Source organism: Micropterus salmoides, unplaced genomic scaffold, assembly GCF_014851395.1.
Source record: "Micropterus salmoides isolate LMB-PRFRI ecotype aquatic unplaced genomic scaffold, ASM1485139v1 Ms_hic_scaffold_7, whole genome shotgun sequence".
Taxonomy (NCBI): Eukaryota; Metazoa; Chordata; class Actinopteri; order Centrarchiformes; family Centrarchidae; genus Micropterus; species Micropterus salmoides.
The window spans coordinates 28988983-29009736 of NW_024044459.1; the positions used below are offsets into that span (position 1 = coordinate 28988983).

At 40.4% G+C, this 20754-nt stretch overlaps 1 protein-coding gene across 1 annotated transcript in view; it reads right to left on the reverse strand.

Moving 5' to 3' along the window:
• The window catches only part of trpm3 (transient receptor potential cation channel, subfamily M, member 3), a 143617-nt gene that overhangs the window by 50856 nt on the left and 72007 nt on the right, over nucleotides 1-20754 (reverse strand). Inside the window, 5 exon segments of the mRNA XM_038704231.1 lie at nucleotides 3767-3938; nucleotides 5289-5413; nucleotides 7600-7813; nucleotides 9158-9359; nucleotides 10638-10717. Of these exon segments, the coding sequence (XP_038560159.1) occupies nucleotides 3767-3938; nucleotides 5289-5413; nucleotides 7600-7813; nucleotides 9158-9359; nucleotides 10638-10717 (793 nt within the window).

Sequence of the window (20754 nt, forward strand, 5' to 3'; positions counted from 1 at the left end):
ATTTCTTTTGTTTACCCCCAACCAGAGCTGTCCCTCACATTTTCTTGTCCACTATCCACTGAAGAATGTACAAAACCGCAGGAAGCGACACCATCAAATATACAGTGCAATAGACACTGGAGAAAGTCTGCGGAGGGAATACACAGATCTTGTCACTAAGGGTGGTGTTAAAAGGTTTAAGGACTGCACAACTGTGCTCCAATGATGAGTTTTGACAGGTGCCAACAGTGCTGCTATAACCTGCAGTGAAAATGTGCAATGGGCAAAATTACCACAAATATCTTGTGGCACCAGGAAATCAATGTTTCAGTAAAATGACTATGACATAGAAGATTTGTAGAAGACATTATTTGACTAAGTGCAGTCAGACCAAAACGTTCACTTATTTGTTATATATAATCAAAAAATATGTTATAATATTGTGACGGCAATTTAATTGCTACAGCATTTCCGGCAGTCACACGGTGATAGCTGTTGCATGGAAAATCATACACAGGCACAGTAGGATTAGCTACAGGACTGCCCAGACATTACAAAAATACCACAGGGGAGATTACGCATATCTATCCACCACACTTCTTTCATCTTGTGTGCAGTGTGCAGTGGCGTGACTGTCTGTTGAAGAGAAAAAAGAGAAAATAAAAATAAAGAGCTTGTGGTTACGTGTGGTCCACAACCCACACGTTAGGCCATTCAACTAAACTGCTTTTTCACTCTTTACTTTCTTTATCCTCCTTTCCTTGACAGGACCTCGGGCTACACTTCGATCCCACAGGAGCGCCGCTGTGAGGAAAATTGATGCGCTCCTCGAATGACCGTGGACAGGTAATCAAATCAAGAAATGGTCCTTGTCTGCCAATGCTACAGTGGTGAATGAGGAAGTAGAGGATACACACGCACAACAAGGACATATACATGTGTAGTAACCGCACAATGGGGCTGCATATTGACTGCGCAATATGAATTGTAGCATTCGCAAATGTAAAATGTGGCAGTTTTGTCAACAGTGTGTTTAACTCCTGTTGGTGTGTGTTACCCTCTTCTGGTAATAAAATGGTCCGTTTGCTGATGTAGCTGTTTTAGTGGAGTTTTTCCAATGTTAAGAAGCTTAAAATGATTTAATGGGCATCAAATTTCACAGCCATGAAAAGATTAAATAATGATATGTATGCACTTTCTTTGATTTCTTCTTCAACATCACATTAATGACTGTATGCATGTGCAGCTGCCACACCTGTATTTTTCATTGGTGTTTACCATTAAGATTATTATTTTATTTTAAGCACTTCTGCAACACTATGCATTGGCCATACTGAACAGGTACTTATAACCAGTGGGGTGATTTTATATATTAGCTTTGTAAATCTACCAATCAACAACAATAGCTAGATATGATGATTATCACATGTTCTCAATTTTATTTAAAACACTGCCCAGAAAAATAAAGTAAAAGTTATGAGAACCATTTGGATTTAGGGCTAAGGGTCTGTTTTTGGGGTGGCACGGTGGTGCAGTGGTTAGCACTGTCACCTCACAGCAAGAAGGTTGTGGGTTCAAACCCAGTTGCCCCAGCCTTTCTGTGTCTCTCTGTCTTGCATGTTCTCCCCCTGTCGGCTTCCTCCCACTGTCCAAAGACATGTGGCCTAGGTTGATTGGCCCTGCGATGGACTGGCAACCTGTCCAGAGTGTACCCTGCCTTTTGCCCAATGTCAGCTGGGATTGGCTCCAGGCCCCCGCGACCCTGTACGCAGGATAAGCGGTTGGTTTGTTTTTGGCTGATACACGACTGCACCTCAAGATGCAACTCCAGCCAACTTGAGAGACAGGTTATAAAGTTGAAGTTGTTTATAAATATAACGTCAGACACTACGGATTTCAAGGTGAGTGTGAGAGAATCCGTGGGGTGATAGTTCTGTGTTATGGATGATCAGCAGCAGATATAAAGTGCACATGGTCACCTATCAACCTGTTTCATTAGTAAATTCCAGGCAGTGTAAGTGCTCGCCTTGGATCCAGACAATACAGTATGTTAAAGCTAGTTCACCGATGGATACATTAGGGATGGTACAGTACTTTACCATCATGTGGATGGCCCGATGCTTGAATGACGACTGGGCGTCCCTTTGCCTTCCCCGCCCCTTTTGTATGAGTCCAGGCATAGGATGACAAAGGGAAGTCCATAGGTCACATGAGTGGATGACGAACAGCAATGGAGTACATTAGTGTATCCTGTCAGCTCCAGGGACATTTCTTAAATCTCTGAAGTCAAGGGGTTAGGAGGAACATGGTAGTGGTTACACTAGTGAAATAAAAGCCCAGTTTTATTCTGACATTTAGCATACACTTATAAAGTCCCTACAAGTGAACATCAGTAGGTCTGACAGTGAGCAAAAATGGTGGACAAAGGTAAGGTTTGAGTCATGATCTTGCTCTCGACACTATAACCAAATATCCATTAGGTAAAATCTATTTCCTGACACCCACAGTTTTGAAATAAGCATTGATGCTAAAATGTGTGCTTTCATGTCACCCAAACCCTGAGGAAATTATTATAAAACCGCTTTATGTTGACAACAAAAGAAGGTAATAACAAATAAATCAGGGCCGCAAACAACATTGCTCTGACTCAGGTTTGTTCCCGGCCCTGACACCTTTTAAACAATGCTGTGAGAGGCAATTGAGAAATGTATTTAAAAGGGTATCAGGGAGGTTTGTGTGTGCTTGTGTCTTTGAGTATGTGTGTGTGAGAGAGAGAGAGAGAGAGAGAGAGAGAGAAGAGAATGAGACAGAGAAATGCATTTTTGTATTCATGCAAATCCATTTGGTTTCTAGCTAAGGTATAATGTGGAAATTGAAAACAGAGAAATGCAATGTGACAAGGGCTCAATGGTGGATGAACACTCCAGACAAAGGCAAATATGTGCCCGTGCAGACTCAATTACACATTAATATACACACAGGACATAAACGCCTACGTCTTTAGACACAAAAAACTGAAACCCACTCCTGCTGCCCTCTTCTGAGCATAATGTACATTTGATGCAACAAATTAGAGCTTCACAGGAATACATAACAGAGTGAGATTCTGTGGAGCTTAAACAGCAGAGCATTATAATACCCTGTTATTCACGTGTCTGTCAATATATACAAAAATACACCAACAAATTAGGTCATCCTACAGTCAGTGATATTGACCCATTGCTTTAAAATGCCTCCTGTGTACAATATTCCGATTGGTTTGAACTATCAAATAAAGCTAAAAAATACTATACAAACATATTTGATGTAGCATTTATATCTTTATGTGTGTTGATACGTACTTGGCGTATAACATGTAAATGTGTATGTACATGTACAGTGGGTGTGTGCTGGTCATTATGTCTGCGTTTGGTAGCTTTGTGCAGCACCCTGGAGCAGCGAGACTATCAAACAGGTTCATTTGAGGAGTTCATCTGAGCTGTCAGGAAGCTCCTGAAGGGAGGGACAGTTTCAAAGGCTCATTGAGTTTCACCACAGCTGGCTAAAAATACACTGCCTGACAGCATGTGTTCAGTATAAAGCAGGTAATGATAATTTTAGTCTGCTATAAAATAGATTTTGAACCCAATTAACCCACCGTGGCGGCGTTGATAAAACAAGGATTACAGTTTCATTGTGTTGTCATAATGAAACTTGCCGTGTCGTTTAAAAACATCTCCTCTGATTTAGGGTAATTAGTTCAGTCTGGCAATAGCCATGACAGGCAGCTGCAGTACATTTCACTCACGTGTGTTGATCTTCTGCAAGGAGATGTGTTTCTCTAGCTGCCGTCGCAGTTTGACCTCAGCGCCGTACTTTCCAGTGGTGCCATTGTCTGCCAGAATGAAGTGGGAGTGGAGACTGTTTAGAACTGTCAACTTGCTCATGGGGTTGGACATGGTCTGGTATGGACGCACCACCTAGCCAAGAGAAGATCACATTAAAAATTAAACATCTGAGAGGCCCATGGCTGACAGGGGTATGTGGAAACGTGAAAAACGACAAATGTATGGTTTAATGATGACAAGGGCATGATTTATAAGCACCACTGATGTAAGTACGGGCAAAAAAATTAATCTGGCAAAACATTGCAGTATGTTCTGATTGTCAGGTGTTTTAATTAAAGAAGCACTCCACTGATTTTTCACCTCAAGTTCAATTTCCTTGTCACAGGGAGTGTGCCTCAGAAACAGTTAATGTCCTCTGTGGCTCTGGAGAAAGCTTTCTAAAGTTTGATTATGTCCTCAGGGATTATCTTGGTTTAGGCTTGGAGGCTACACATTTTTAATGGCAAGCCTATGTTATAAACTGGGGCATGGAGTTTGAAAGGCATTAGCATTTAACAGGCAGAGAGAGACTAACGAAGAGACGCTACCGGTTGCATCATGGGAAATGTAGGATCCAGCATTTCGGAGCTTGACACATACTAGCAACCAAAAGTCAGGATAACTCTGCCTCTGCTGCACCGAGATCAGTCTCTTGTGAGTCCTCCAACCTTAATAACTGGAGTGTCCCTTTAAGACATCAACATTTAAGCATACAGGGTAATTAAAGATGTTTGGTTCCTAATAAATAATTTCACAAAAATAAAAAGACTCTATTTACATATGTATATTCAATAGCTGCTGCATGTCTTTTCTACAGCATATTCTACTGCAAGAGTAGCTCAGACACCCTGATGCATTCACACAATCTGTAATTTTAAACAACACATATTTTTGTACTGCTATTAAAGTTCCACAAAATTACACTAAAAATATTAATACAATATTAAACAGTTTCTCTGAAGCCTAGATTAGGTCTACTGGGGCAGCGCCTGACAATCTGAGGTAAATTCATCTGGTCATTAACCGTACAGTTCAGACCAATCAAGCATAAAAAAAGTTAAAAAAAGAGCTTCAGCACTTAATAATCTCATTTCAGCCACCGACATTAATCGGCTCTGTTTGTCTTGTTCTGGTGGACAGAGTGCAGCACATTCTCATGAAAGTTTAACTATAACATAACACTGATTCCAGAGATTTGAATGAGTCAGCAGCATGTGCTCTGCTGTCTCATGTGGACCTGCCAGCTGTCTAACTCACTTTGAAGGAGTGTTTATCACAGACAGAATTGGTTTACTCAGCATCTCAGTTAATAAACTGCAGTTTACAGGCAACTGTGGACTGCACATGACATTTATCACATATACACACGCAAACGAGGGCTTTAAGCATGCAAACACCCACTCTGTTTCATATTGGTCCATATGTTTGCTCCCAGAGACTTACATCTTTGCCAACAAGATCCTCTTGATTTTCTACGATGCCCCATGGAGCAATGCCAATGGTGCAGATCTTTCCCCTTGACTTGGAGGCGTGGTCTTTCAGTGCATCACCCACATGACGAATCACCCCTGTGTGTGTTTGTTGGTGTGTGTGTTTGTGTGTGCATACATGTGGACAGAGAAACAGATTACAAACTTAGTATGGATACGATCAATCCATAAACTTTCATAATGATACACTCTGCTGAGGAAGATAAAGATGCTGTGAAGAATCTAATAGGCGCAGAAGACAAAAGAACACACACAACTTCAAACGCAGACAGGTCGTAGCTCCAGGCCTCTAGTTGTTGTCCTCAGGGGAGCAGAAGTGAGACCTGGAGGCGATCTCATCCCATCTCTCCTGTTGACATTCATTCCTTCTCCGCCATCAACAGTCCCTCCAATCCATCCCTACATCCATTATTCAGACCTCTGTCTTCCTCTTTCTTGCCTCTGGACCCATTCTGTCACTAAATCTTACTTTCTATTTCTTTCTGTATTCAAGTGTGGGCACTCTACAGCATCCAACGCTGTATAATGTTTTTTCCATCTGTTCTTTTTCTTTCCTGTTCTTTTCCTGTTTCCTAAACATTATTGTCCCGTCTTTTTTTTGTTTTTCCATGCCTGCTACATTGAATCTAAGTTGCTAAAAATACATCTCTTTTTATAGACCTAGAAACAATACAAGAACAGTACAAACAGTGAACTCATACAGACAAAGTGAAACAGTGCTCATATGAAGTCCAATAGCAACACCTTTGATAAGGTTTGACCAAAGGTAAAGCTACTTTTTTAAAATGAAATAGCTGTATAAATTTTCAAGATACTAAACTTACATTTAGCAATTTTATGACTATCAAGATCAGAAACATGAGCCCCTTTTCCACTGCATGGTACCAGCTCGACTCGCCTCGACTCTACTTGCCTTTTTTGCTTTTCCATTGTGGAAAAGTTGTACCTGTACCTGCTACCAGGTACTTTTTTTCATATCACCTCCGTCGAGGTTCCAAGCGAGCTGAGGCAATCCTAAAATGTGACGTGAAAACACAGCAGACTACTTATTGGTCAGAGAAAATTGACACTATTCACTGCGTCATCATTGCGCGCGCCTTTTCGATTTCATCACTAAATCCACTTCTGAGAAGTTTTGAGGTGAGAAGTCAACTGCGTAGATTCCAAATATTGATAGTTTTATGAAAAGTGATGGCGGAACAAAAATGTACTTGAAAGTCTTCGGAGTTGAGGAGCTCCGCAAGTGGCAGCGGGGAAAGCCTGCGCCAACCCGCGCGAAGTACACATGAGCCGCCCGCTCATAGAGCCCTCTGCTCCCACCGTCACACACACCGCTGCAGCAACAACGGCAGAGGAAAACTCAGTTGTAAGGTTTTCATACGGCTTATCTGTCTTTACATTCTGAGTAACGTTTTAAATTAAATCAAGAGACAGCTGGATGTAGGTCGCTGGTGTGTGTCGCATTGAACATTACGTCGCGGCAGTTGTGTGTGGCGTTGCTATGACATCCAGCTACATTGAGGGGTACTATCTGCAATGGAAAACGGAGGACGGCGAGCCAAACCCGAGTCGAGTACAGTCGAGGCGAGTTGAGCTGGTGGAGCCAATGGTGAAGTTCCCTCACAGAGACTACTTTCCATATGCATCATAAATCTTGGTTTTCCTTATATTATTTTAACTTCCACCTCCTACTGTATGTTCAAGATCTAGTCCACTGAGCTCGTCATAATCCCTACTCCAGGCCAAATTCATCCACCTGCTTAGTACAAGGAAATTCTTGTATTGCTTTCACTGGAATGCCACTCCTTGAAAAGCACAAGTCCATGATAGACCCAAATGAAACAACCTTTCATTGACTTTCAGCGATAAGATAAATCAGTCTAGACTCCCTGACATTATTTTCATTAAAGATGAATGAAATAATAATTGAGAGCTATCGCTTCACCTGTCTGGTTTGACTAGTGAGTGCTCATAATATACTTAAAAGAACCCTTTCACAGTGAGCCAGTGGTTTAACATTTTTACAGCCTTGAGGGCTTGATTAATGGTTATTTAATAGCTCATAAAGTATGACGGACATTTTAGCACACTCATCATACGCACAAGCACCTGGCCACTCAATTTTTATAAAAAGTGACGCTGCAAATTAAAATATCCTTATGAAATATTTTTACACTACACATGTATGAATGTAACATGTTTTTTGAGTTTTTCGTGATAGTAATGGTTGTTTCTAAAATTAAGCTGCGTGTAGTGTACTTTACCTGTGTTGACCCCGCCGGTGAAGATCCAGGCTCCTGTTGTCATGGCAGCCTTGATGAGCCCTTTGCCAAAGACCTGTTTGAGTTTAGGCTGTAATTCAAAGTTCTGCAGGCCCCCGTGGACTGAGATGAGCAGCTTGGGCAGATCCAGCTGCCACTCCTTGGTCATCAGGTGGAGCAGCAGGTCAGGCTTGGTGTCATAAGACACTCGCACGTACTGAAAACAGTGGCGGATGTGTCAGTGATGTACAGTAAAGTGGCACATCTGCATCACCCTCAGGCACATGATGACTTGAAGTCTGCATGTGCCCGAGGCATAAAGACACAAACAGGAACACACAAATAAACAAATGTGCATACACTACATGATAACATACATAGAAGTATTTGGTGTGAAACAAATCTGTGAAGGCAATAATTTTTCAACTTACAACAATATTGAACAGATGTTTGCTATGATTGGAGAACCACATGCACTATAGAACATCTGTTTATCTACCTAATTCACCATCAGACACCCAACCTGACATGTGCCTGGATGAATAATTTAACACTGGGAATAAATCAGACATAATTCAGCCTTAATCATCTGAATTCCCTGAATGCTACAGAACGTGTGATGTTATTCTGTCAGCGTGGTTATCATAGACCATGACTGTGTGAATAATCAGACTTTTACTTTTTGGATGGATCGAACTTTTATCTACTGCAATGTCTACACAATTAAGTCTTTCAAATTATAATTATTTATTATAATTATATGTAATTATGCAATAATTATACTAATTTGAATGATTTTGTGGTTATCTACAGGCATGATAGTGTGATGAATTCTGCATATGGGTGATGCTTTTACAGTGTACAGCTACAGTGTAATTTGAAGAGAAGCTGGATTGAGGAAGGTACACAAGGATTCTAGATGAGTCCTCACTACATTTGTACTAGGAATATGTATGAAATTCATTAAGTGCCAAAAAAATCATTGAGCTGTTCAGATCAAGGAGTGAATTCATTTCAGTCAGCAAGGCACGCTCTCTCCTCTGTACCTGTGTGCTGTCAATCTGTATCAGTTTATGACAGCGGAGTTAAATATCTACAAATCACATTCAATTATTATGCACTTTCAGCTGTAGCTACTGCCTTTACCAAAGTTTTTACAATCCTCTTTTTACAGTATATTCAGATGGGGCCACTCAGTTTACTCAAACTTTGACAACTCATGTCAATCCAACAGCTCGTGTTATCTGTCTCGTTCTTGACACCCATGTTTAAATCTCCATTCATTTGTCCATCATTCGCAAAGAGTCAGATACTGAATATTAGATTTTGACAAAATTTGGGAATGAGGCATCTCGCTAACACATTCTACCATTTTCAAAAGCACACTTATTAACACAAGGAATCATAATAAAAAAACAGGTGTCACAAGATGACTGCTTGCTCCCTTCTGTTGTTTGGATGTGTATTTTTGGACCTCAAAAAGTGTAATGTTGTTCTGTTCTGGTTTGTCTTGGGATGTTCACTATCTCGAGAAGCAATGTAGATTTGTTAAGGGAGTCACCATGGCTTTGTTGGAGTGTCCTCCTCCCTGGAACTCAATGGTGCCAAAGGCATCAGTGGGGCTGAGCTGTGTGTGTTTGCTGATCGACCACTTCTCTGACAGGCTGTCATTCTTGGCCAAACGCTCTGCCTTATCGTTCTGACTGGATGAGATGCCCGGGGGCAGGCCCACATGCTGACCTATCAGACGACCACAACAGCACCTGGATGAGAAGAGAAAGTAGAAGTGAATGTAATTGTATATTGGCAATATTACACAGTCCTTTGCAGAGTACAAGTTAAAGCCACAGCTCTGAGAGAAACTACTGTAGCACTGAGAAAGGAAAAAAGAAGAGGTTGACAGGGAGAGATTGCGTGTGACTGAGAGAGGGAGAGAAAAAGCACGAGAGCTGCCATAGTCATGTGCCTAGCAGTAAGAGGAGGGCAAGGCTGAAATGACAGCTTGTCATCTGACTTTCATCTCATGATTGGGAGGAGAGGAGGAGAAAAATCTGTAGGCCGCTGCAAAATGTTATTGGCTCTGTCTCTTTTTGCCTTTGAGTTTTTATCTCCCTTGTTCTACTCTCCTCCTCCCTGTCAGCAACTACAGGACTTAGCAGAATGACAGTTATATAAATTTTAGTATTCCTATATGGGTTCATATAGTACTGAATGCAGCTTTCTTATGCTGTGTTTTAACCTTGCAGGATGGAGTGGGAGCCCTGAGAGGAAAGGGAGTCAGGAGGCTTTGATTATCACTTGACCTCTGGTAAGAGATGACTACTTTGTCTCCTTCTGCCTTGTGCACCAACACAAGTGTTTTTGACTAAAAAGAGAAAAGTTAATTTGATCTTCAGGAACATCTCTTTCCCTTTCCCGAGGCTTCCACCCGCTTTCTTCCAGTTATGCTAATCCTGTTTACCTAACAAACAGTGGCATTTCCTGTGTGAGTATGAGGGCCGGCACTGCAGAAATTAGACATGCCTCTGACTTTGACACCCGAAGCAACAGCATCAGCTGTGGAAAAGATTTCGATAACATCACTGTGACAGTGAGCAGAATGAGAGGAACGTTGAGACGTGTCTCTCTCAAAAGTAAACTGCACTTTCACAGTTACACTTTGCTACACTGGTAAGCAGTGTGCTCCTCTCTATCTTTAGCATAGCTTAAATGAATAATGTTTTAAAATGATGCAAAACATTTTACTGACTTCATGAACTGTCCTGGCCCTGAATTTCATATTTGTGGTTTTATCAGGCATAATGTCAGTGTTTTGGCTCATTAGTGTAGAGCATCTACCTGTGATGCAAATAGAGGCCAGCGTGGCTTTACTCTGAGGCATGTTTGAAAAGGTCAGTAGTGAAACAGGGCTCTTTATCTGCTTTACTGCTTGTGAGTTGAGCTAACACATTAGCTTACTCACTCATTACGGTCTTGTAGCTTTTGTAGCAAATAACAAAACAGACATTTTCCCCATTTCCTTTACACACATTCTTACTCACCTATGGGGGTCTTTGGCGCTCACTATGATATGAACACATTCTCTCTTGCTGAATGCTCTTTCTATCCACGATTTCTGTGCCTGCAGAAATGAAGACAGAAGAACAGTCAGTTTCTGTCAGATAATGGAGCTGTGACCCGACCATGCAACGATGAAAGCATACTTTGACTGTTTTCTTGTCCTATAATAAGACAGGTTCTGTTTGTTGTGTAAAATTAAACAATCTGAGCCTTGTTGTATACAGACTTATCTTCCACAGTCTATTTCGTCGACAGCAGCAGTCCAGTTTTGGGGGGTGGCAAACAGAGCACAATGTTGGACCTAGTGTACTTTTAAAAAACTTAAAAATGATAATTTCACATCCACGCCTTGTTAAAAAAGAAAAATCACAGCACTTTGGAAATGGCATACATACACAAATGCAACACACACACACAGTCCCTCACACATAATTCAAAAGCTAAAGACACTCTGACAGAAATGTTTTACGTTATTCAGTGACTCCAGCCCAAACCGCATGAGATGAAGAGCTAGGAAAGAGAAAGTGGATGTTAAATGCAGTGAGGCGGTAAATAATGTCAGAGTTCCAGTCCTAGGATACTGCTGAGTGTGTATGTGTGTGTATGTATTTCTATATGTGTGTGCTTTTTGTACAGTATAGGAAAACATCCTCAGCATAACGCAGCCACTGAAATGGCGTATTGGGACACCGTGATGCTCTGCAGTCACATCTGCTGCAGGTCTGAGTGACAGAGAGACTGACTGGAGCCAATTATCCTGCTAAGGACACCAACACAGAAACGCTGTAGTCACAGGGCTTGCCTCCAAAAATACATGCGTGAATGCTTGTTCCATACAAACAATCATAATCAATGTATGACAAAAGGCAATATGTTTGTATGTACTGTAGTAAACCTAATAAGCTAATAAGAAAGCGGCATGTATCATGAGCTTTATGATAAAAGTAAGAAACATGTCTGCTTGTTTTATTTAAAGTGGCAAAGTGAGTTTTAAAACATGCACAGTTAGGAGATATTCCTTCAGGTTCGACAAGAGGAAATACATAAACTGCAGTAAGTCCTACATAGCAACTATTTCCACCAACATACACATTCTTTTGTCTTGGCAGCCAGAAAGGAATTCATACTAAATGAAATGGATGTAAATCCAGAGACACACCCTGGATCCAGCGAGAACACAAATTCTCACATGTTCATTAACCAAAACAGAAACTGATGAATCAAAAAGAGTTTCCTCTAGTCATTCACACTGCAATGAGTGCTTTGGGAAAGAACACGGGTAATATTCTAAAATCGGACGGAGTGGTGGATGGAGCTGTGGCTTTACACTAATAGGTGATAAGGTGGATTTTAAAATAACAGCTAAACTCTCACAAGCACATCACAGTTCACAGTTTTTGGGCAGTGTCGTTTTTATAATTTTTTCTACTGCTCTCAAACGTGACATCAAAGGCCCTGATTCCAGACATACTTATCAATCATGTTTAAAATAATTGGAATGACAGCAACACAACACAATCGACTGCATGATTTTATCTCCCTACCGCCAACTAATTCAGACTAATTCAGACTAAAACAGACTCGGTCCACCTTGTTCCATCAGTCCTCACACCGAATTCATATTTATATCCCTGCCTTAAGAGGTCCATTTCTTTCAGTTTTTTCCCCCTCTCTGTAATAATTGCTTTTATGGTGATTCACTGGGGAAATAAAATCCAGTTCATCCAAACCAGCTGTGTATTGCATACTGTATGATATAGGAAATAATAATGCTAATAGCTTTATTTGTATAGCACTTTTCAATACAGGTAACAAAGTGATTTACAGCAATCAATGTAAAACTGAAAAGTCGAATCAAAATCAGTGGTGTGCAACGAATAAAACATAAAACAAGTCAATGTACAATTAAAGGGAAGATTAATTACACAATGGTTTGGACTGAATAAAAAAAAAAACAAGTCAATATACAAATAATGGGGAAATAAATTATGCATCACACATTGAAAGCTATTTTGTATAAATGAGTCTTAAGAAGTGAGATGAAACCAGAAACAGACTGAACAAGCCTGAGCATACATTTTCTGTTTCTGTGACTATGAGGATCTTACTCTCTGCCATTTAAATGCACTTCTTTCTACTCAGCACTTTGTGGTTCAAAGGTTTCACTTCCTGTGTTGACACTACCATTCCAGGAAGTGGACTATACCTGTGTGAGGTTTTGTGGTTAACAACACCAGAGGTCCAGAATTGGACCGAATGTCGCAGCGGGAATGTCACACAGACCAGACTCCCACACCCACAGCAGAGGGAACACAACAGCCGTGAGAACAAAAGGACAGGGCTTTTTTTTTTCTCCTGCTTTTTATTCTGGGAGAGCTGCCCCGGCTCTTCTCCCAGCCAGCAGAGCTGAGAGCTGCTTGTACAGGGCTTTCCCCACTGCCACGGTTACAACAACACACGACCCATCCGCCTGACTGGCCCTGTCACACCACGGCACACCAAAACCCATCGCAACCGGCCACAAACAGGCTCGGCCTACACACAGGCACACTTACCCTAACACCAGACTTCCCACGATTAACCATTACTCTGGGGGGCTGGGGGGCTGCTTTTAGAGATCACCCTGGCCACGATGACTCAGCGGGCCACAACAACACCCCCAGCCCCATTCTTTCCCTGACACGCTACAACTGTGTATTCATCCGCCAGCTCATCCTGGTACAAACTAGATCCGCTTAATGGTAGCAGCAGCAGAGGATTTTTGATTTCATTAGTATTGACAGGACTGATGGCACACTCACAGTAGTTTCACCTCAGAGCATGACAAAACCAAGAATTACTTCCCTTTGCATCCCTTCGTTTACTTTAACCCTTTCAATTCTGATTTCCCTTCTTTTACATTTTTCTCACTATTTCTGTCTCATTTTGTTGCATCTCTTCCTCTCACGCTTTCTAGTGTTGCTTATGAGATTTGACATGGTACGATGAGATGACACATGGCCTGCACTACATTGTGCAAATAAAATTTATCACCAAGGTGCACTCGCATGCACTAACACACCTGCTTGGAAGTGACTGTGTGGCAAGTGAGCTGCATCTGACAGCCTGTTAGGGGTTTTGACTCCATTACACAATGCTGTCAATGCCACCCTCCTTACCCTGTACTCTCTTTTGTCCCTTTACTATCATATTTCCTCTTTCTTACTGGTAATGGCAGGGAGCTGAATTAGGAACAATATCTAATCAACAGTTTAACCTCTTTGCTCTCGCCCTTTCCTCTCTCTCTTTTGTCTTTTCCTTTTAAGAAACATGAACGACTCAGCTTTTATAAAAAAGTGCTGCAGGCATATAGGTAGCCTGTAGCACTTTTGAAATTGGTTTTACTGCCATCTCAGTGATTAAAGTAAAAGTGAGGCATAGCTGTATTCCCTGTCATTAAATGTTTAAACAATCAATGTCAATAGACAGTAAACACATTCATAATTCATGATTCAGTCTTTTTATGATACAAATGATGCACTTTATTATTCTATCAAAAGACAGAACTATGCATTTTTTGATTCTTATTAGTAATAAGAATTCTTATTAGTAATATTCCCTGAAAACAATACTTTTGATTTGTGGTACATGAAGACAATATTGCATTTTTTCTGTACTCTCAATCATTCATCTTAAAACAAATACACACACTTAAAACCTCAATTAAAAGCCTGTCCCTTTTACTGGCCTGGTGTGGCTTCATGTTTTGACAAATAAATTCATGTCTCAATTAGACGCCTGGTCTGGTTTTATAGTAGTACTCTGGATGTATAAAACTTCTTGAAGCCCACCGGGTCACCTGCCTGAGCGAGTTCTAAGCTGCTTAAATGCATAGCAATATAAATGTTTAAACATTTGTTAATATGCACATGTTACACATCATTAGATTGGTTAGATTCTCCACAATTCAACAGTTTAGTTCATTTTACAGAAACAATGACCACCAAAGTATTATTCATTCAGATTTACCGGCATGGTAAAGGAATTAAAGGCCTGTCCCATATATAGGTGAGTTCAGTGATTTAAGCAAATAAAAGCCCGGTCTATTAATTGAAGTTTTACAGTAGATTAAATAAGACAAAGGGTAGAGAACGGAGATGGCTATTTTTTTAAAAACTCAATATTTTCTTAGATGGAGCATCCATATACATAGATGGGACTCTGAATACACCTCTCTGAATCTCTCTGACTCTGAATCAGAATCTGATTCTGAAACAAGAGACAATATCTCAAACACTGAACATTGCACAACAGTAGCATTAAATAAAAACCAGTACATAAAGACTGATACCCATAAATGGAGAGATACGAAGTAAAACTTTGAGAAGTGGGAGACTGCGTTTGTCCTGATTAACATCGATCATAAAATCAGCTGTAAGTTAAAAATCTTTGGATCATCTGGTTTTCAAGACTCACCTGTATTATGTGATGGGCTGCATTGTTGTGGCATCATAAGCATGGTTGAAGGTAGTGTTAGATGCATGATCCTGCCTTAAAAGTAAGATCACTGAACAAAACTGATCAGAGCAGCCCTGATCAGGCTACCTCTCAGTCCACTGGCAACTGGTCTACTCTGGGACTATTAGCACTGTGTGTGTGTGTGTGTGTGTGTGTGTGTGTGTGTGTGTGTGTGTGTGTGTGTGTGTGTGGGTGTGTGTGTGTGGGTTCGTGTGTGTGGGTTTGTGTGTGTGGGTGGGAGGTGGGGGGTGCTTATGGTACTGAAGCTGAAGTTACAAACTGAGAAAGCCCTGAAACACCTCTAAACTTTACTTATCTCTCAGTCTCCTCCTATGCATATGAGCCAAGAAATAAAATATAAAAAAACAAAAGCTCTCACATCATGACACTAACTATATATAACTATCTATATATAATGCAGTGCCCTTAGTGTCTGACCCCTTCAAAAATATTCAAGTCAGTAGGCTTCTTCTAGAAATAACATTCTTAAAGAATTACCTGCTGTCCTCCACTTCTCAACAGCACCTTACCTGTTTTAGATTCAAATTTAAGTTGGACTGTCAGGCTCTGTGTATGTGTGTGTGTGTGTGTGTGTGTGTGAGTGTGAGTGAGAAATAGAGAGTGTATGTCATTTCTCCACATTTCTGTCAGAGAACTAGACTGAGTCTGAAGGGGTGAGAGCCTATTAGGTTTAGTAACATGACATTTGTCCAGCCTGCTCACCATCCTTACTTTGTCCTAAATGACACACACACAGCCACAGCCACACACACACACACACATGGGTTTCTGCTATTACAGTTGCATTTTTTTAACAGTACAAGGGTCATTTCCTACCAGTTTTAATCAAAGGGATTAACAGACCTGTACATTATACCAACAAGGTTTAATTAGCAGGAGCAGTGGGGGAAACTGTGAACATAAGACTGTAATCTGAACTAAATGAAGTCTAAAAATACACAAGCAGGAAAAACATTGAAAGGAAAGAGATTGTACATTCCAAAATCTTTAATCCTGCTTAATGTAAAACACACACACACACACACACACACACACACACACCAACAACAAAATGTGAATGTAAGCGAAATCTACAGGACCGAAAAGGCTTCCACAGATCGGGTGTAAATGGATGCGTAATGTATTCAGTGTCATAACTCAGAATACTTAGGGGAGTGCACCTGAGTCCATACAGTCCAGATGCTGCACCAGAGACATGTGTGTATGTGTATATGTGTGAGTGTGTGTGTGTGTGTGTGTGTGTGTGTGTGTGCGCACATATGAAAACACACGCACGCACACACACACAGGCATACACAAACACATGCTTTGTAAAAACAGCTCAACGAACAACATTTGCACAGAAACTTAGTGTTTGCCATGTAAGGCACACACGCCCATGTCTGCCAAAACAAGAAGCTTATTTTCAAGTAATCTTAGTGAATAAATTGGCATCAAGCATCTATAATCAATGCTCCAAGCATTGAAGCTAGGGTTGATAATGTTGGAGAACTAGCAAGAGACAGCTCGATTTTGAAAGTATCCAACTGAAAAAATACCACCCCCTCCCTCTGAAGCCACTTCCCCCAAAATACATTTTCATGCACAGTGAGTGCACAGGCTTGAATGTGTGCAGGTAGGTAGGTAGATAGGCCGTGTTTATTACAGTCAGCCACAGACACCGGATTTATTTCATGTTTGTGTCAGAGCATTTGATTTATTGATTGCTGCCAACTGTGGTGTAAAGCTGATTTCAACAAATAACAAAACATGCTTCTGAAGTAAATTGCTTTACTGATAATTATATAATGAACCTGATGAACTCAGTGGTGAAAAGTGTTGTTCACAAAGTTGCACATATGGTACAAAAGATGATTAGGAAACAAGTATCATAACATGGAGAAGACCACTTTATGTTTTTAAATTTCACACTATTTGCCATTTGAAATACATTTTTCTAACTATGTTAACAGTCCAGGCAAATCTAGATCATGAAAGCACAAAAGCATCTGTCATTTGTTTTTATTTTTTTACAATAACAAGATAACAGACCAGATAAAAGTGTTTTGAGTTGCGTGATAAAAGTCCTGCTTTGGGCCTCTATTTGTCTTCATAATATAGCCAAGCTGTTTAATGGCCAAAGCTGATCAGGTCAGTCCCCTGTGACCAACTTCAGCACTGAATCTCCTGTTCAGTCAGAACTATTTAGCAACATATCTGTAGGTAACAAGTGCAATCGGACACAGGGGAGTGGCTGACCATATTCTTTGAAACATGGCCTGGATACTCTGGAAGGAAGAAGTTTCAGCTGCCACATTATAGGCAGTTAAGTTAAAACATATAAACTTAACCTCAAATATAATTGTTGTTCTTTAACTGCTGCAATTTGTAAAGTGAGTATTTAACTGTAACTGTGACGCAGATTAATTATCACTTCAGACTTCAGACAGATAAATTATTCTTAATGTCTCTGTGCAGAAAATAGCTAAGTAGTTTTAGTTTTGTTTTGGCCTTGCTGGTTAGACTCGAACTGAACTGCACTTAAGTTAAATTATGTTCAGCACAGGCATTTTACCTTCCTATCACACTCATCTCTTAATGTCACTCTGAGTGCCTCTGTCTCTGTTTATCCCTTCTCTCTTCTTTGTTGTTCTCCTCTATCAATCCCTTTGTAACCCCATACAAGCCAGAAGCAAACCATGCACACAATATGTAACCCCCAAGATGGGCAATATTATATACAACCTTCACAAGATAGCCATCTTGGACAAGTCAATGCAATGGCAAACAGCATTAGATTCTGACTCAAAGATTGATCCAGACCCACAAAGACCATGTACAGTAGTTACTGGTTGCATTAAGGATGAGGTCATTGCCTTTAAATGCAATCTTGTCAAGGAGAGGAACCACTTGCGCAAGTCAAATAGCATTCATTGACCTGAACACACACACACACACACAATTTATCTTTCTAGAGAGTAGCCGGCATGCATGTGTATGGGCCACACGCACGCGCGCGCACACACACACATATATATATATATATATATATACACACACACACAAAATGGTTTTTTTCCACTTCTTTCTGAATTCAGCTTAATAGAGATTTAAAGAATAAAACCAAAAAATGGCAATGGAGTAACAGAGATGATTTACAGAAGCTAGTTTATACTTTCTTACAAAATGGCCAACACACAACTGCAGGTCTACTAGAACAAAGTGCAGGCCGTAGGCTGAGCCTCATCTTTACTCAGCAGCTATTCTCCGGTCTGGTAAACAGGAGTAAAGTTGCAAAAGCACAATACAAACAAGCACAGACTACCTAAGCCCAAACTAATCTCTCCCAACACTCTATTGCGCTAAACTGCAAAATGGCCCATACACAAGATAACCAAGTGCAGACTGGGGGTTCTCTTCTGCTGTGCAGCACCAGAGAAAAGCCCCTATTCCCAGCCAACCTTTTCTATCTCTATTCTGCTTCAGTCTGGGAGACTGGAGGAGAGCAGCATATTGGTCAGCACACAAGATAACACGGTGTAGCATAAACCAACCTTTTATTTTCTCTCTCTGTAAGGTGTATTATTCAAGGCAAGCGGCACTTTTGAAGCAGATACTAAGATTATTGTGACTTTTCATAACACCAGTGACAGAAAGACCCAACACAAGATTTAGAGGGAAGACGTATTCCTCCTGAAGCAATTGCCCACAATTTCATCATGCTCACTATGTCGTCCAATTAGAACCATGTCACAACCAAATAAATAGCTTAGTTAAATTCCAAATATTAATAAGCACTAAAGATACAGATGAAATATTTATTTTAAATCCTGTAATTTGTTAAGTGCCACTGGGATTCTTTTGTTTCAGTCTCTTGGAAAACACCAATTCACCCTGTGCAAACTGGAATAACAAGCCTGTGAATGTTTTTCTTGAGCACTTAACAGCACGTATCATCCACCTGCCAAAAAATAGCAAACAAAGCACTTTACACTTAGAAGACTGGCTCCTTGTTTCATGTTAGTGGTTACTTTCAAAGAAATGAATATAGCAGATTTACAGAGGCACAGCTTACATAAATATTTAAACAGATTTACAGCGATCTTAGTTTTAATAGAGAGAAGACTGGGAAACATATGATGCTATAAACTTGCTCCTGAATTTAAAATAGTATTTCCAGGCTGCTGAATACACTAACTTCCAGTATCAGTGTTTATATTTACACAGTGTAACTCAATGATTTATAATCATTCGCAACATCAATGACCAGATCAGTGATGGTTTCAGATCTGTATCTGACCCTCCAAATCAATGACCTTGAGGAGACCTTCACTGCAATAAACTGGAATGAGATACTGTTATCCTGAGGTCTTCATGACAACTTGCACTCAGATTTATGGAGTTACTTACATGTAATTTATCGATTTAACTGCAGCTATATAATGTCCTATAGAGTAAAACACTTTTCCATTTCATTCAGCTCTCTATGCATTGTCATTGATTTATATAAAATCTAACTGAAATTCATCCCAAAAACATGAATCATCCTTTTTAACATTTGATATATTAATGGCTTTGTATGCAATGGACCTAAGTGCACTTCATTGCTGTGAGTCATGTACTCAGCAAGTAATTGTAAATCAGAGATCAATGTAAAAGGGATAAGAAATCCTGTGATGTTGTTGTTGTTGTTGTGAAGTTATGTGAGAATGGTGGATAGAAATGCAAACGAGAAAGGGAGATCAACAGTGACAGGTAAAAGAAACTAAACGGCGTGGTTGAGTGCAGGAGCCAAACACCCAAGGAAACAAAAAAGTGAAGGAAAACACAGGGGCATATATTGTTGCTTTAATCAGATGTGGTTAGGGATGCACCGATCTGATCCACAGAATCAGTATTGTTACAGATACTGATCACTCAAGACTTTCAACGATAAATTACATTCACTCCATTACGAGTTGTTTGACGCTAAGTCAGATTATTAAAGAACAATTGTTAAAATTTACGAAGACAATGATAGAAATCAAGTTTTACTCACTCTCTGAAAGGATAAACATGATATTGAAATCCACTGCATTAAACGGAACATATGTATTTATGCATGTATACTGCATTGTTTCTGAGAAAAGATCAACTCTCAGCAACAACGGGGGATAATCCCACCTTATAGCCACCTTATATAATTCAACATCAAAATGTGAAATAGCATGAGGAAAATAAATGTTTGTGTGTTTTTACAATGTACTTTCGCAGGCATCTGTCTTCTTCTTGAGTAGGCTGCTGTGTATTATACGTGCTTACTTATGTACTAGTGCGCATGTGCGGGTCTGTTCAATGTGTGAGTGTAATGAGAGAATGCTTGCTTGTTTTAGCTCCCGTCGTTTTCAATCCATCTCCTGAGGCTAGAATAAGCAGCTCTCTTTCCCACAGGCCTCTGTTAAGCCTAGTTGAGCATCTGGCCATGCAGACTCTAATCAACATTGGCATGGCCATTCTGTCTGTGACAGAGGGGGAAAAGGGGGGAGACAGGTCACACTTTTGGGGGTTGGAGGTGGGGGGCTGGTTTCAGTGTGAGAGGAGATGAGGAGGAGGGAAGGGGTA